A 16,476-nucleotide genomic window follows, 5' to 3' on the forward strand; every position below is an offset into this window, starting at 1 on the left:
CTCTAGGAGGTGGGTCAAAAAGGATCTTGCTGTGATTTATGTCATAGAGTGTTCTGCCTATGTTTTCCTCTAAGAGTTTGACAGTTTCTGGCCTTACATTTAGGTCCTTAATCCATTTTGAGCTTATTTTTGTGTATGGTGTTAGGGAGTGTTCTAATCTCATACTTTTACATGTACCTGTCCAGTTTTCCCAGCACCACTTATTGAAGAGGTTGTCCTTTCTCCACTGTACATTCCTGCCTCCTTTATCAAAGATAAGGTGACCATATGTGCGTGGGTTTATCTCTGGGCTTTCTATCCTGTTCCATTGATCTATCTTTCTGTTTTTGTGCCAGTACTATACTGTCTTGATTACTGTAGCTTTGTAGTATAGTCTGAAGTCAGGGAGCCTGATTCCACCAGCTCCGTTTTTCGTTCTCAAGATTGCTTTGGCTATTCGGGGTCTTTTGTGTTCCATACAAATTGTGAAACTTTTTGTTCTAGTTCTGTGAAAAATACCAGTTGTAGTTTGATAGGGATTGCATTGAATCTGTAGATTGCTTTGGGTAGTAGAGTCATTTTCACAATGTTGATTCTTCCAATCCAATAACATGGTATATCTCTCCATCTATTTGTATCATCTTTAATTTCTTTCATCAGTGTCTTATAATTTTCTGCATACAGGTCTTTTGTCTCCTTAGGTAGGTTTATTCCTAGATATTTTATTCTTTTTGTTGCAATGGTAAATGGGAGTATTTTCTTGATTTCACTTTCAGATTTTTCATCATTAGTGTATAGGAATGCCAGAGATTTCTGTGCATTAATTTTGTATCCTGCTACTTTACCAAATTCATTGATTAGCTCTAGTAGTTTTCTGGTAGCATCTTTAGGATTCTCTATGTATAGAATCGCCTGTGAAGCCATCTGGTCCTGGGCTTTTGTTTGTTGGAAGATTTTTAATCACAGTTTAAATTTCAGGGTTTGTGATTGGTCTGTTTATATTTTCTATTTCTTCCTGTTTCAGTCTTGGAGGTTGTGCTTTTCTAAGAATTAGTCCATTTCTTCCAGGTTGTCAATTTTATTGGCATAGAGTTGCTTGTAGTAATCTCTCATGATCCTTTGTATTTCTGCAGTGTCAGTTGTTACTTCTCCTTTTTTATTTCTAATTCTATTGATTTGAGTCTTCTCCCTTTTTTTCTTGATGAGTCTAGCTAATGGTTTATCAATTTTGTTTATCTTCTCAATGAACCAGCTTTTAGTTTTATTGATCTTTGCTATCGTTTCCTTCATTTCTTTTTCATTTATTTCTGATCTGATCTTTATGATTTCTTTCCTTCTGCTAACTTTGGGGTTCTTTTGTTCTTCTTTCTCTAATTGCTTTAGGTGCAAGGTTAGGTTGTTTATTCGAGATGTTTCCTGTTTCTTAAGGTAGGATCGTATTGCTATTAACTTCCCTCTTAGAACTGCTTTTGCTGCATCCCATAGGTTTTGGGTCATCATGTCTCCACTGTCATTTGTTTCTAGGTATTTTTTGATTTCCTCTTTGGTTTCTTCAGTGATCACTTCGTTATTAAGTAGTGTATTGTTTAGCCTCCATGTATTTGTATTTTTTACAGATCTTTTCCTGTAATTGATATCTAGTCTCATAGTGTTGTGGTCGGAAAAGATACTTGATACAATTTCAATTTTCTTAAATTTACCAAGGCTTGATTTGTGTCCCAAGATATGATCTATCCTGGAGAATGTTCCATGAGCACTTGAGAAAAATGTGTATTCTGTTGTTTTTGGATGGAATGTCCTATATATATCAATTAAGTCCATCTTGTTTAATGTATCATTTAAAGCTTGTGTTTCCTTATTTATTTTCATTTTGGATGATCTGTCCATTGGCGAAAGTGGGGTGTTAAACTCTCCTACTATGAATGTGTTACTGTCGATTTCCCCTTTTATGGCTGTTAGTATTTGCCTTATGTACTGAGGTGCTCCTATGTTGGGTGCATAAATATTTACAATTGTTATCTCTTCTTCTTGGATCGATCCCTTGATCATTATGTAGTGTCCTTCTTTGTGTCTTTTAATAGTCTTTATTTTAAAGTCTATTTTGTCTGATATGAGAATTGCTACTCCAGCTTTCTTTTGGTTTTCATTTGTATGGAGTATCTTTTTCCATCCCCTTACTTACAGTCTGTATGTGTCTCTAGGTCAGAAGTGGGTCTCTTGTAGACAGCATATATATGGGTCTTGTTTTTGTATCCATTTAGCCAGTCTGTGTCTTTTGGTGGGAGCATTTTGTCCACTTACATTTAAGGTAACTATCAATATGTATGTTCCTATTTCCATTTTCTTAATGGTTTTGGGTTCGTTATTGTAGGTCTTTTCCTTCTCTTGTGTTTCTTGCCTAGAGAAGTCCCTTTAGCATTTGATGTAAAGCTGGTTTGGTGGTGCTGAACTCTCTCAGCTTTTGCTTGTCTGTAATGGTTTTAATTTCTCCATCAAATCTGAATGAGATCCTTGCTGGGGAGAGTAATCTTGGCTGAAGGTTTTTCTCCTTCATCACTTTAAATATGTCATGCCAGTCCCTTCTGGCTTGCAGAGTTTCTGTTGAAAGATCAGCTGTTAATCTTATGGGGATTCCCTTGTGTGTTATTTGTTGTTTTTCCCTTGCTGTTTTTAATATGTTTGCTTTGTATTTAATTTTTGACAGTGTGATTAATATGTGTCTTGGCATATTTCTCCTTGGATTTATCCTGTGTGGGACTCTCTATGCTTCCTGGACTTGATCAACTATTTCCTTACCCATATTAGGGAAGTTTTCAACTATAATCTCTTCAAATATTTTCTCAGTCCCTTTCTTTTTCTCTTCTTCTTCTGGAACCCCTATAATTCGAATGTTGGTGCATTTGATGTTGTCCCAGAGGTCTCTGAGACTGTACTCAGTTCTTTTCATTCTTTTTTCTTTATTCTGCTCTGCTGTAGTTATTTCCACTATTTTATCTTCCAGGTCACTTATCCGTTCCTCTGCCTCAGTTATTCTGCTATTGATCTCATCTAGAGTATTTTTAATTTAATTTATTGTGTTGTTCATCATTGCTTGTTTCATCTTTAGTTCTTCTAGGTCCTTGTTAAATGTTTCTTGCATTTTGTCTATTCTATATCCAAGATTTTGGATCATCTTTACTATCATTACTCTGAATTCTTTTTCAGGTAGACTGCCTATTTCCTCTTCATTTGTTAGGTCTGGTGGGTTTTTATCTTGCTCCTTCATCTGCTGTGTGTTTTTCTGTCTTCTCACTTTGCTTATCTTACTGTGTTTGGGGTCTCCTTTTTGCAGGCTGCAGGTTTGTAGTTCCCGTTGCTTTTGGTGTCTGTCCCCAGTGGCTAAAGTTGGTTCAGTGGGCTGTGTAGGCTTTCTGGTGGAGGGGACTAGTGCCTGTGTTCTGGTGGATGAAGCTGGATCTTGTCTTTCTGGTGGGCAGGTCCACATCTGGTGGTGTGTTTTTGGGTGTCTGTGGACTTATTATGATTTTAGGCAGCCTCTCTGCTAATGGGTGGGGTTGTGTTCCTGTCTTGCTAGTTGTTTGGCATAGGGTGTCCCGCACTGTAGCTTGCTGGTCATTGAGTGAAGCTGGGTGCTGGTGTTGAGATGGAGATCTCTGGGAGATATTCGCCGTTTGATATTATGTGGAGCTGGGAGGTCTCTTGTGGACCAGTGTCCTGAAGTTGGCTCTCCCTCCTCAGAGGCACAGCACTGACTCCTGGCTGCAGCACCAACAGCCTTTCATCCACACGGCTGATGTAGATTCCTGTAGTTTCTCTCTTCTTCTTCTTTTTCTTACCCTTTCAAAAGAGACCGGTGTGTGTGGTGAGTCTGGCCTCCAGCCGCTGGGCCCGACGCTGATGCCCCCGCTCGCACTCCCGCCTCAGAGTGGGGGGGGGGTACTCTTTGTTGCGGTGCATGGGCTTCTCATTGCAGTGGCTTCTCCTGTTGTGGAGCAGAGGCTCTAGGTGTGTGGGCTTCAGTAGTTGTGGCTCACGGGCTCTAGAGCTTAGGCTCAGTAGTTGTGCCACACGGGCTTAGCTGCTCTGTGGCGTGTGGGATCTTCCTGGACCAGGGCTTGAACCTGTGTCCCCTGCTTTGGCAGGTGGATTCTTAATCACTGCGCCACCAGGGAAGTCCCAATCTAACTGATTCTGATGCCAAATCCATTTTGAGAAAAAGGGCTTACTTTCCTGGGTCCCCCAAAATTTGATAGTCCCTTGTTCTCCTCTATGGCCTAACTCTGTAGAGGACATTTGGATGAGGCTGTGGCAAGCTAGGCCTTAACTATAGAAACTATTCTTTGGTCTAGAAATTACTATTCCAGGAGAAGGGAGAATGCTGCTGATGAGGGCTGTCAAAGAGGGTAAAATATCTGGAATCACCATTGTTTTTTGAACACATGCCTTTTTCTTTCTAAGATGCAAAAACCAAGAGAGAGAATAATAAATACTCACAGATGCTCCCAGTCTTAAAAAATCAAATCTAATATTCTGTTGGTCAAAATGCAATTTAATGATATAATGTTTACAACTTATTTCAAAACAACAGAAGGTAGAAGGCATGGATGAGGAGTTTATGGGCAGGACTGACCATGGGCTGATGACAGTCAGGGGTAACTGATAGGATAGGTACATGTATGGTTATTTATTCTATTCTGTCAACTTTTTATGGTATGTTTGAAATCTTACAATAAAAAGTAAAAATTAATTAAAATGCTAGCATAATCTCTTTAATTCTCTCTGGCTGGTTTGAGACAAATACTGTTGCTAAAACCAGAAATGCTGGTAGGATGTTCTTTTGTCGGGAATGTAACAACTCAGCCTTAAAAGGATCACAGACTTTTCTTAATACCTGGTCTGTTTTACTGGTTAAATTTTTCATATGTTTAGAAGGCAAAAAATGCCCTGAGTATAAGGGCATTTATCTTAAGTTTCAAAAACTAGTATTAGCTTGTTTGTATAAAGAGTTCTTTTAAAAATGTATAATACTCTGATCAACTGATTAACACAAAATTCATACAAGACTTCAAAAAAGTACAAAGCCATACACAGACTTTAAAATTATTCCTTGTTTGGAGACACCATGTTGTGTATTATTGAGTCAATGGAAGCTGTAAAATGAAAGTACAGACAGTGCAATACTAATAGATTTGACACTTGCAATGATAAAGCCAAGAATGCTCACTGATAGACAAGTTGCCTTCTTGACATTTAATCTCTATCCTACATTCCATTGCCCTTGCTGATCACCAAAAGTACTTCCATTTTCCTCAGCTGAGTTCAGTCCATTGTGCAGAATCCACCATCAGGAAGTGCCTGGGAGTTTTCTTGAGCTAAAGTCAGGTGGGCAAACACCTGGCTTCTACACACTGCGGAGAAGCCCTATGGAAAACAACTGGGGTCTGGTAGTGTTGCTGTCAGCCTGCTCAGGCCATTAGATAGGAAATGTCACAAAAGTACTTGAAAAAGCAATTGAGGAAGGGAGTAAGGAAGGGTCCCCTATTACGGACTCTAGTGAGAGACTGGGCAAAATCAACAGTTACAGGTAATGGAGAGTATTCAGAGTTCCTGTAGATAATCAAGAGAGTAGAGCCAAGAAGACATCAGGCTGGATTTGTGGTAAAGGTTTACAAAGTAAGGGAAGAGAGAGGAAGGGAGAGGAGACCTAAAGGCATGTGGGCAGCAGTACACACTGGGATTGTTTCTGAGAGGGTGTTTTTATCACTGCCCTTTAATTACCAGTTTGCTTTCTAGGAAGAAAAACAAGGCAGAAAATAGGGCTTAAAACTTAAAGGTAGTTTCTAAAAGGTAATAAACCTGATGTGATACCTACTTAAAAAAACGAAGTTAAGGAAGAAAAATACCTTTATTTTTACTCACCTAATTATATACCTCGAGAAATGGTCTTAGAGGCTTACTGGCAGAAATCAAGGGGAAGTGAGGCCTTCTGCCCAGATTCTTGCTCAGGTAGCATGTGTGAATTGTGTGAAGCCATACCTTAACAATTTCCTCCCCACTGACATGCCGCAGCCGCCCTAGGATGTCCATGATCCGGTCTGGAAAGGCCTTCCATTTCAGCAGAGCAAGGAGGTCCACTAGGAAGCAAGCCCAAAAGACAGTGAACCCTGGCTACGTCATGGACAATCAAAGCCCAGACTCTCCCTGCCAAGGACAGGTGAGACCTAGGAGGACAGAAATAGCTACGAACAGTATAACAGCCTCTGGAGTGCTGAGATAAAGGCTAAAGACACATCTGTAAAGTCTGAATGTCACTCAGGAGCTGTTAAAACCGTGGAAAATCTCATAGGCTGCTATTGCCGAATGATTTCTTCAATTTCATATGAAAAGAATTCCCTCACTGTGGCATGAAAAAGCAATAATTTGTCTCTTTTAACATGTATCAGCAACATGGACCAGCAAGTGAGAACAGTGGAGGGCACCACGCTGCAGGCACCATCACCTACCATTCTGGGTGAGTTTGGTGGAGGAGAGCTGTGTGGAAATGAAGAAAGACTCTTTGGTGCTGCGTTGGAAGATGAGGCTGGAGGGGATGTTAGGGCAGCCGTTATAGTCCTCTTTGCAGCAGGGCAGGCCCAGGTACAGAGCATGGTTGTTAAACGTGCTATTCTCATCACACTATAGGCAAAAGTAGAGAATACAGAATGTTTCTTGAACCATGCCACCTGTAAAAAATCAGGTCCCAGGGAATTTCTGAGTTGATGTTTACTCTCATCTTCCTGAGGCTGGACCTTGGACCTCAGGTCCTCTTAGAAGAGTGCTTTCTAAGCACTTTAAAAGTGCTTTTCATTTCTTTCTCCAGAACGGCTCACATGCCTTTTAAAGAGAACATGGTGGGGCTCGTGGCCTCTACCTGGTATGCAGGCAACCTTGAGTGCCAGCTATGCTGTGACAGCTGACAGAACCCCAATCTCAAATAGCAGGTCGCCGAATGAACAAGCCAAGGCCATAAGAGCACAGAGGGGTTGGTAATAGATTTCCATGACTAGTGGAGTGGGAGGTGGAAAACAAAGGCCCTGCTGGCATTACTTATGGGAGGAAGCTCACTTCATTTAGAAGACAAAAGACTGCCCACAGCTGTCCTGCTGTCTCAACCAGCGCATTACCCTGGATCGTCTGGCCCGCTCAGTGAAAACCACCTAACTGAGAACCATGTGTGAGAGTGGTCTCAGCAGGGTGAGAGACAGCCAGGCTCTGTACCTTGTACACATAGAGCTCGTGGATATCATCTGAGAGGGTGGTGCCGTCATCCCGCATCAGGGGTGAGAATGCAAAGCCAAAGAGTTTCTTTTCCCCTTTGTCCTTTGCTGCAAATCAGAGCCAAGCATTAGTTGTTTTGCCACACACTTTGCTTTTCAACAGCAATTCCCTTTTGGTTTATCACCGATGCTCTTTACTTCTTTGTCCCTTACTTTGTTCATTAATTAGGTAGCAACCTGATGGCAAGAATGATGAGAAATGTACTAGACTGAGTTTCCATTCATATCCCAAGGTACACAGGCAACCTAGACTCAAATAGAAACTAAATTGCTAGCCTTGATAAACCAGGGGCTCTTTAAGAAGGAGTTTAATACATACAAAGGAAACCCCCAAAGAGGAATGACACTGGCAATTATCCAGCATCCAGGTCAGACACTACAACAGGGCAATACCAGATCCCATGTTTCTGAATCACTGTCCAAAGGACAGCCTCTGATGATATCCCATCTCTAAGTACACAACTCCTAATTTTCTTCCCCCAATAGTAAGAACTCTCTTACTTCTGTTCCAGAGAGGAAAGAGTTATATTCATATCCTCAAAGGAATGTGGAGAGAAGTCTCACTCACTGGAACAGTGTCTGAACTCGAAGCGCAGGTGGGAGCCCCGGAACCGATCAATGGGGATGGGCAATTTGATAATTTCTCCCCAGCGAGGACTATTACTGTGGTAGAGGACGAAGGAGTGGTACGAACTCCTATTCGGCTCTCCTGAACCCAAGCTGATGCAATCCTGGAAGAGAGAAGCAAAGTAAGGTGCCATCTTCCTGGAGGGATCCCTTGGATTTCCATGTCACTAGGACATTTCATTTTCTCCTTTGTGCAGGTCTCATTTTCCCATCAGGCCAAATCTATAAGATGACTTAAATTCAGTACTTTTGGAAACAACTGTCTAGATGGTATAAGAAATAAGCAGTCACAATGCTCCTTGTTTTCCTTGGGTCAGAGGTAACCACACTCATTGCTTAATAAACATGAGAGAAGCTGAGTGGTGCATCTGAATCACTAAGGTAGGCTCTTCATCCTCATTAAGAAAGGAAACAATGAATTCATAGGAGAAGTCAACCGTATATGGCACTTTCCAGATCAGAAAAATAATTAAATAATAAAATTAAATTAAAAAAATTAAATAATTAATTAAATAATAATAAAGTGGAGCTTGTTTTCTAATCTTTGGCCTAATGTTGCACTGGCATTTTAGGTTGCCCATGGCTGACTGTCCTTGGATATAAACAAGGTAGACCAGATTTAACTTGACCCCAGTTCCCAAATATTGATGTGAAAACCCAGTCCCAGGCCCGCCAGGAAGCTGTGGACAATACAATCAGGAGCAGCTCCTTGTCCACACAGGGTGGTGTGAACAGCTGACAGCTCTGCTGACCTCAGCATTATTCATACAAACAATGAACATGCTTTAGTCCTTGAGGTGGGTTTTTAAAATGACACACAAATCATTGTTTCTACCACCATTTCAACATTACCCTCCATTTCTTTCTAGGTTTGGGAGATGACTCTAACTTTACCTTTTTCCTTCTGTAAAATATGGACGATCACTCCTGGTCTGCCTACCTCATAAGGCTGATGTCAACACACAGAAGCAAGGTTTGTAAAAGAGTGATTTGCCTTCTACCAAGTGACATGCAAATAATGCCTTTTTATTTGCCAGGGACTTGACCATGACTGACTGAGGGAAAAACTGACATAATGACAGTAGAAAAACAGCACTCCAGGCCTTCTCTTTTAATGAAGAGTGACAGAGGATCCTTGTACTGCACTGGCTAGAAATCATCTTTTAGGGCCTGAGTCTGCTGTTCCTTGCCACATAACTTGGTAACAGCAAGTGGGTACCTAAGTTCCACCCTTTACTAAAGGGAAAATATAACTTTCCACATTAGCTCAAGGAACAAACAGCGTGGGACCTAATAACAGTTACCAAAACTAGGCAGCTCAATGCTAGACAGGTGGCTGAAAAAGTAACATGTAGGACAGAACTAGAGGGAATAGGTCTAAATTAGAACAGGAAGGATTCAGGTCAGACACTAGGAAGAATTTCTAAAAAGGCTGTATGACACTGCAAGTCATTATCAGAGCATACTGTAGAATTTCCTTGAAGAAAGGCTAAGGCAGAGAAGAATGCATATGGGGTGATTTGAGTTCAGCTCTTCCTGAAGAGGATGGGTCTCTGGACAAAGTCCACAAAAGCACTAAAATTATTACTGGATTAGCCTCCATTCCAAACTGACTGGCAAACTTTACCTTCAAGATTTCTCCATCTGCATAAAGCACATACATGGTCACTTCAATATTCTTCTGTACACTCTTTCCCCCTCTCTCGAAGTCCCCCTTCTCCAGGGTTAGGTACAGGTCATTGCGGATATCACCTGTGGGGAAAGAAATGTCATGTCTTCATGACCACAGAAGCCACTCTGCCCCATGTGCATGGAGGACAAAGCTAGCATCTGGATCCTCCAGGGTTCAGGTGGGTGCTCAGGGCATTCCAAGCTTGGTTAATAACAATGGACATTCTACCAATATCAGTGCAGCAGTACTCAGGTTGGTTAGTCATGTGCTCTCTAAGTCTGAATCTTAAAGGTGTTCACCACAGCTTGTCTAGGGTGGGAAAAGGCAGATTGCAGGTGTCTGTTCAGTCTCTCTTCCCTCCAGGAGAATAGCTGTAATCTAAGTCCCCCAGTGAGGAAAGATTTTAGAATCAACAGGAATAACACTTATTTTAATCATGTCTATGTCTTAACTACTAATCCCTCCTCCTTTCCCTCAAAAAAACCCAAAAAAACAAAAAACAAAAAAATCATTTCTCTTTTTTTTTCTTTGTTTTCTTTTTGCAACCCTCAATCCTTCTGAGTCTGACTAGAGGATAAACTACTACTTCCTTCTGGAGCCTTACCTCCAAATCCCATTCCCTGCTGGAGTGTCAGGCAGAGGTCACTGGACTGTCAGTTTGTCTCTTTTTTGTAGCAAGTGCTCTGGGAGCAGGTGACTCTCCAAAAGCACAGGTGCCAAAGGACTGGGGCGACAGTCTGTTGTGCTCTTGTTGCTTCTGCGTGCTCTGACTCTAGCCCATACCTGCTGCTTGAGGCTGGGCAGCAGTAGCTCAAACTGCAAGTCTGAAATGACCTAAGTCTCAAATGCCTTTTTTTAGGGGGGAAGGAATTGTCTGTTCATGCATAAAAGGAGCTTATTTAGGCTGCTCTAAGCTTCTAAACCCATAAAATGACGAATTTTACTTAACACAAACTAAAGAAGGGCTTTTGACTTTCAAAAGTAATAGTAAAGGCTGTGGGAAAAAAAATCTTCAAAGGAATGAAACGACAAAGGAAACCAGGTAAGGCCAAGGTGAATATGTGTTAGGAGCCTGAAGAAATCAACTAAAAGTTAACGGAACAATTAATTAACTTGCAAAGCAAGCCAATTCAGAAGCCAGAAATACTTTTTCCTTCAGTTTTTAGAAAAGCTGGCACATCTAAATCTGTTCATTACTTGGAATCACAATGACATAAGTCTTTGTTTTTGGTTAGCAACTGAGCTTTCTGGTTTGGTCAGATACATGATGACTGACAGCTCCTTTTCTGCACTGTCCACCTCTCTAACTGTGGAAGTGTCCGAGTGTCTCTTACATATGAAACAGTGATAGACCAGGACTGGCATATATCTTGGGCTTTGGGGGTCTTCATGACCAGACCTTCTATTATTCAGGTCGCCTTCCTACTGTAGGAGTGCAATCATGGTTATTTGGTCACATAATACTCTCAAAACACTTTGACCCAAGTGGGGAAGAGCAGTCCCTGAGAAACAATTATTCTCTGAAAGCGCAGAGAACTTTCTCTAATGTGTGAAAGCTATTTCCCCAAACAAATAGCCTTGAGGCTACCATGAAGGGAAGAGGAAAATGTGTTCTTGAAAATCACACACAAATGCAACTGTTGGGTAGTTGGGACAGACTTCAGGGTGTCCATCCTTGCAGTCCATATAGACTTTCCTCCTGGGTTGAATAGAACCTCTCCTTTGAAGTTTGATGAGTTTGACACTTTAATCTTCCTCTTTTGAACATCCCTTCTTGGGCCCTCTTAGCAGTTCACCTATTTTAATAGGTGTGTAGGTAGGGTGGAGAAGACTAGCAGAAGGAGAAGGAAAACTCAAATTCATTAGTTTGCTACCGTCAGAACAGAGGCTGAATAAAATCAGCCCTGAAAGTAAAATTCAAAATTAACTGGGAACTTTACTATGCGTTATTGCCATTATAATGGGATAAATCAGAGTTGGTTACACCTTAAATTTTTAACAACTGGAACAGACATCTCAGAGCTTTCTCCTGATAAAAGCTTTTTAGTTACACATTAGCTTTTCTATGGAATTTAAGTAATTATTCAATTTCGAGGACGATTTGGCATAAAGTGAAGAGTCTAGAGAATTTTAATATCTGAAGAATAGGTGCTTTGTTTAAAATTACCGTGGTATAAGTCAGCACTCTCTGGCAGTTATTCTCAAAATAATTCACGTGACTTTTAAAAGCAGATGTTGGCTACCAGCAATAGTAGTCTAGCTTGTACAAACATATAAATTTCTGTGGCTCTACACAAAAGTTAACCATATTATAATAAGTGTGTCCTTAAATGGAACATTTCAAACTTTTCCTAGCAATATATGATATAAAATACTAATACTAAATTGGGTATTGTCTTGGAGATTGACAATGACAGAATTTGGTCTGTTTTGGTTTTATAGAGTGAGCTCATAGCTTCTGGGCAGCTCCTCCAGGGTATTTTAAACCAAAATGCCAATTTCAAATGGAAGGACTGAGCTAGACATTCCTACAGTTTTCATTCTTTTAAAATTTTCTATTTAAACAGAATGCTTTGGTGATTGTCTAGCTGAGAAAATTTATAAATACAAGCAACTGTACCTTCTGGGTTACACACTGAAGCAGCTTGATTTCATCAGATCTTTGCTCTTTATTTAGAGAACAGACCTGCCTAGACCAAGGTTGTTCTCAGTCAGAATAGGTATCAGGCTGCCTTACGGGTTGCAATTTTGCAAATTATGGCCTCAGTTTTGAAAGCAGCACTTTTTAATAGTTAATGGTGCTGGGGCCTTCTTGTCAAAAACCTCTCTGGAGGATCATTTAAATTGAGCTCTCCACTAATTCTGAAGGAACTAGAAGAAACAAATGTGAAAAGCACCAGAATGTAATGACCCAGGCCTGCCTTACAGAGAGCTTCCCAGGGTCCCTGCTCTTCAGCTATCCTTATTGTATGTTACAGTACAAAGCCTACAAGTGGAATCATGCCTCTGGGTTAAGGTACTGTCTCCAGGAGGCTCATGTAAACTTTAGCACCAATGGCCAAGAAATATTACCAAGAGAGGGATGAGGACAGGCACCTTATCATAAGAATGGGAAACAGAAGTCCTGAACAGTGGTTTCTGTGGTTAGTCTGAAGACCACTGCCTGGCTGACTGTATTTGAATCACCTAGGGAGCTTGTTAAAATTAGATTTCTAATATTCACCCTTTGAGATTCTAGTGGGTCTTGGGTGGGCTTGTGTACTTGTATTTAAAAAAAAATCATCAGGTAATTCTGATGCTCTCCAGGGTTTAACATCAGGGGACTATAAAGTGGGGGTCTGCTTGGAAGATACTAGTGAAGTCTGGCTGAGGGTGGGGGACTGGGCACCTCTTAGGCAGCATGGAGGAATGCTGGGACGGGTATGGAAGGGGGAGGCTTTTCCACGGGGAGTGGGAGTGCATATTGTTGAGGGCAGCCCTGACTCCATTTGTTAGGTGTCCTCTGCTTCCTAAGGTTGGCAGAGCCTCTAACAACATCAGCAATGCCTTACATCTCTGAATGCTTAGTGCTCAGTTGACATGCAACAGAGTTTCTTGAATGGGAAGATGAATGAATGAGGTTGTTCTTGTAAGAGGGCTTCAGAATAAATAATCTTTGTCCCTTTCACAGTTTCACACAGCAGCCAGTGACAGCTGTTGGTATAACTGCATGTCAGAGAACTAGGGACTTAAGAGTAGGCAGAGGTTGGCAAACTTTTTCTCTAAGAGGTCAGATAGTATCTTAGGCTTTGTAGGTCACATGGGTCTCTGTCACATGTTCTTTGTTTTCACAACCCTTTTAAAATGTAAAAAACCATTCTTAGCTGGTAGGTAGTACAAAAACAGGCTGCTGGATTTGGCCTGTGGGCTATAGTTTGCTGATACCTGAATTGGAGTGTTCAAGGGTCAAGAGCAGCATCACTACGCTGCAACTACACATCAAAAATCCAGATTCCTAGAAGTCTACAATAAACAGCTGCTGGGAAGGAGCAAGGTAATGAACTTGAGGCCATCTTACTGCGTCAGGGATTGGCGTGAAACATTCTGGGGTCCTTAGAGAGTGACAGGTCTTAGAAGGAAACAGTGCTTTTCAGCTGCCAGTAATCTCAGAGGGCTGAGGAGCACTGTGACAGAGCTGCATCCAGCAAAGAGAAAAGTGCATGCTTCAGTGGCCAGGTCTGATCATCCAAAGACCTGAATCCTAGCATGACTTTGGAGAAACAGCTCACAACGTGTTTGCAGGTCTCTTCTGAAAGCAGTCTCTGTAGAGGTGTCAGAATCTTCAAGGTCCAGCTCAGGTACCAGAGCATCTGTTAGCAAGATAGTCTCTTGCCAGACACTCCAGCCTTACTTGAAGTTTTGGGGCCACATAGTTCCAGCCTCTGTAGAATTCTATGCCAGGAGAAATGGTCCAGGACAGCCTACACAGGTTTGCAGTGTCTTAGTTGTGGTGAGTGGGGACTACTCTTCGTTGTGGTGTGCAGGCTTCTCACTGCGGGCGGCTTCTCTTGTTGTGGCATGAAGCACGGGCTTCAGTAGTTGCAGCTCGCGGGTTTCAGTAGTTGTGGTTCGCAGGCTCTAGAGCACAGGCTCAGTAGCTGTGGCGCATGGGCTCAGCTGTTCCGTGGCACGTGGGATCTTCCCAGACCAGGGCTCGAACCCATGTCCCCTGCACTGGCAGGCGGATTCTAAACCACTGTGCCACCAGGGAAGTCCCTGGGCACTAAGACTTGCTTGGATTCTTTATTACATTCATGTTCCTTCTGTATAAATTACTCACACCACATGTGTGGAGGCTCTAGGTTCAAGGATAACAGTATTAAATACATTATTTAGACCTTGTCTAATTCTAGATAGGATTAGGAAGAGCTTCTGTGGATAGCTTCTTTCCCTTAAGACCATGTAAAACTAGAACTTTCTCCCAGCAGACACAGCAGCCTGCTTGGGATGGTGCCAATCCTGTCTCTTGGCAGAATAGGAGTCTCCTGACAGCATTCATGGAGATGTGAAGATGTTAACTACCATTTAATATGGACACCTTCAGACACATGACCAATGCTTTATGTTGTAGTAATTCTTATTCTGAGGAAGAGACTAAAAAAAGACTCTCGGGAGGATTTCTTTAGTATCCAGGAAAGACAGGTTCCTTATTCTTCTAACCATGTCTTCAGTGTCAACACTTCTGGTTTCTTTTGCTACAAAGTCAGTGATGCTCTCTGCTCTAACAGGATGACAGGAATGGGCATAGTGTGACATCACTATATACGATTATTCCTTTCTTGGATCAGGGATGTGATGATCTTCCAACCTGTTGTGGGACCAGATGTGATTATTCCTAAACCCTCCCTTAGAGATACTGCCAAAGCTTCATTTGACACTCAGACTGACCACAGTCCTATGAATCTACTTCTGGTAAATACTTTCATCACTCTGCTGAGAATAGCTTTTCTTTCAAAAGTCGCGTCTCTTTCAAAAGTCATGAGATGTGTCCTGCAGAGCTGAAAAGAGCATCTTTCTGCCTTTCTGATTCTTTGTAGCTTGGGATAAGCACTACTCATTTTCTTTTCAATGGGAGTAGCTGATCCATCTCACAAAAATCCTTGCCTGTATCTATTCACCTAGGGCTTTTTAAGATTTTCTAAACATTCCAACAAGTCCTTAGTTTTCTCTGATCTTAATGAACACCCTAAGTAATACACAGTCTCTAGGCTGGGCTGGTAGCTTCTCCAATGTCTTGTCAGTTATCCCAAAAGGTGAGGCTGATGAAGGATTAATAATGTAAATGACACCCCACCCCAGTATTGCAGCATAACATGCCGTGAAACAAATGAAGATGGAAACAAAGCAGGCAAAAGCAGACAGGACACACAAAAGCAGGAACTTACACCCAACTATCTTCATCTCTGCACCAGAAACAAAGGGGCAAGAATGAGGGGACAGCACAGAGAAAAACAAGAACAATTAAGACAAACAGGAAAAGAGAAAAAAAAACATCACTTGCAGGTTGGTGATGAAGCATGCACTTTTTATCAGGGGTCAAACCAAAGGACAGAGTGTATTTTTGAGCACAAGGGCAAGAGTCAGGGAGCCCCCTAGAGGGCTGCCATGCCAGCATAGCTGCCTTCTAAAGGGCAAGGTCAGGGCAACCCAGAGACGAGCTTGTGCCAGGTCTGACTCAAGGAAGGGCAAAGCATCCCTAAAGCAGAGTACTCTCTAGGGCATAGTTCTCAAAGGGGGTCCGAAACCAGCAGCATCACCGTCACTTGAGAGCCTGTGAGGGATACAAATTTTCAGGTCCCACCCCAATCCTACTATCTCAGAAACTCTTGGGTTAGGCTTAGCAATCTGTGTTTTTCCAAGCACTGCAGGTGATTCTGATACATACTAAAGTTAGAGAACTACTGCTTTAGGAAAAACTTGGCCATCAGCTAGAACATACTAAATCAAAGGGCAGATTTCTTCTGACAAGAGAGAAGCTCATTTAACTAACATGAAACTTGGCCCATAACGTCCACAGTAAATGATAACCTTAAAAATTCAAGGTTTATAAAACAAGTTAAAATATTTATTTCCCACAGAGGCATGACAGAGCTCTGTATTCCTACTGACTCCAGGGAACAGACTCTCCAGGAAAGCTAACAGTTAGAGAACTACACAGAAGCTGGTGGCACATCTCTGCTGGCTTAGATGTGGTTTGGAGAAGGGTACAGACCATTCTTGAGCAAGTGGTTTTAACTCATTCCTTTCAGTTTACAGTCTTTTGGCAGACAGTTTTCTTTAAAGTTTTATTTTGGCTAATTCTGACAAATGAGTCACAGAAAACAATGTTAACTTCAACATTCA

General features: G+C 41.7%; 1 protein-coding gene across 1 annotated transcript in view; it reads right to left on the minus strand.

The window, feature by feature from the left end:
• The window catches only part of DOCK3 (dedicator of cytokinesis 3), a 377,800-nt gene that overhangs the window by 83,490 nt on the left and 277,834 nt on the right, over window positions 1–16,476 (minus strand). Inside the window, exons 15-19 of the mRNA XM_065885910.1 lie at window positions 9,550–9,674; window positions 7,864–8,026; window positions 7,237–7,343; window positions 6,483–6,654; window positions 6,016–6,113 (exon numbers count right to left, since the gene is read on the minus strand). Of these exons, the coding sequence (XP_065741982.1) occupies window positions 6,016–6,113; window positions 6,483–6,654; window positions 7,237–7,343; window positions 7,864–8,026; window positions 9,550–9,674 (665 nt within the window). The remainder of the gene's footprint in view (window positions 1–6,015; window positions 6,114–6,482; window positions 6,655–7,236; window positions 7,344–7,863; window positions 8,027–9,549; window positions 9,675–16,476) is intronic.

Source organism: Phocoena phocoena, chromosome 10 (assembly GCF_963924675.1).
Source record: "Phocoena phocoena chromosome 10, mPhoPho1.1, whole genome shotgun sequence".
In the NCBI taxonomy this organism is placed as follows: domain Eukaryota; kingdom Metazoa; phylum Chordata; class Mammalia; order Artiodactyla; family Phocoenidae; genus Phocoena; species Phocoena phocoena.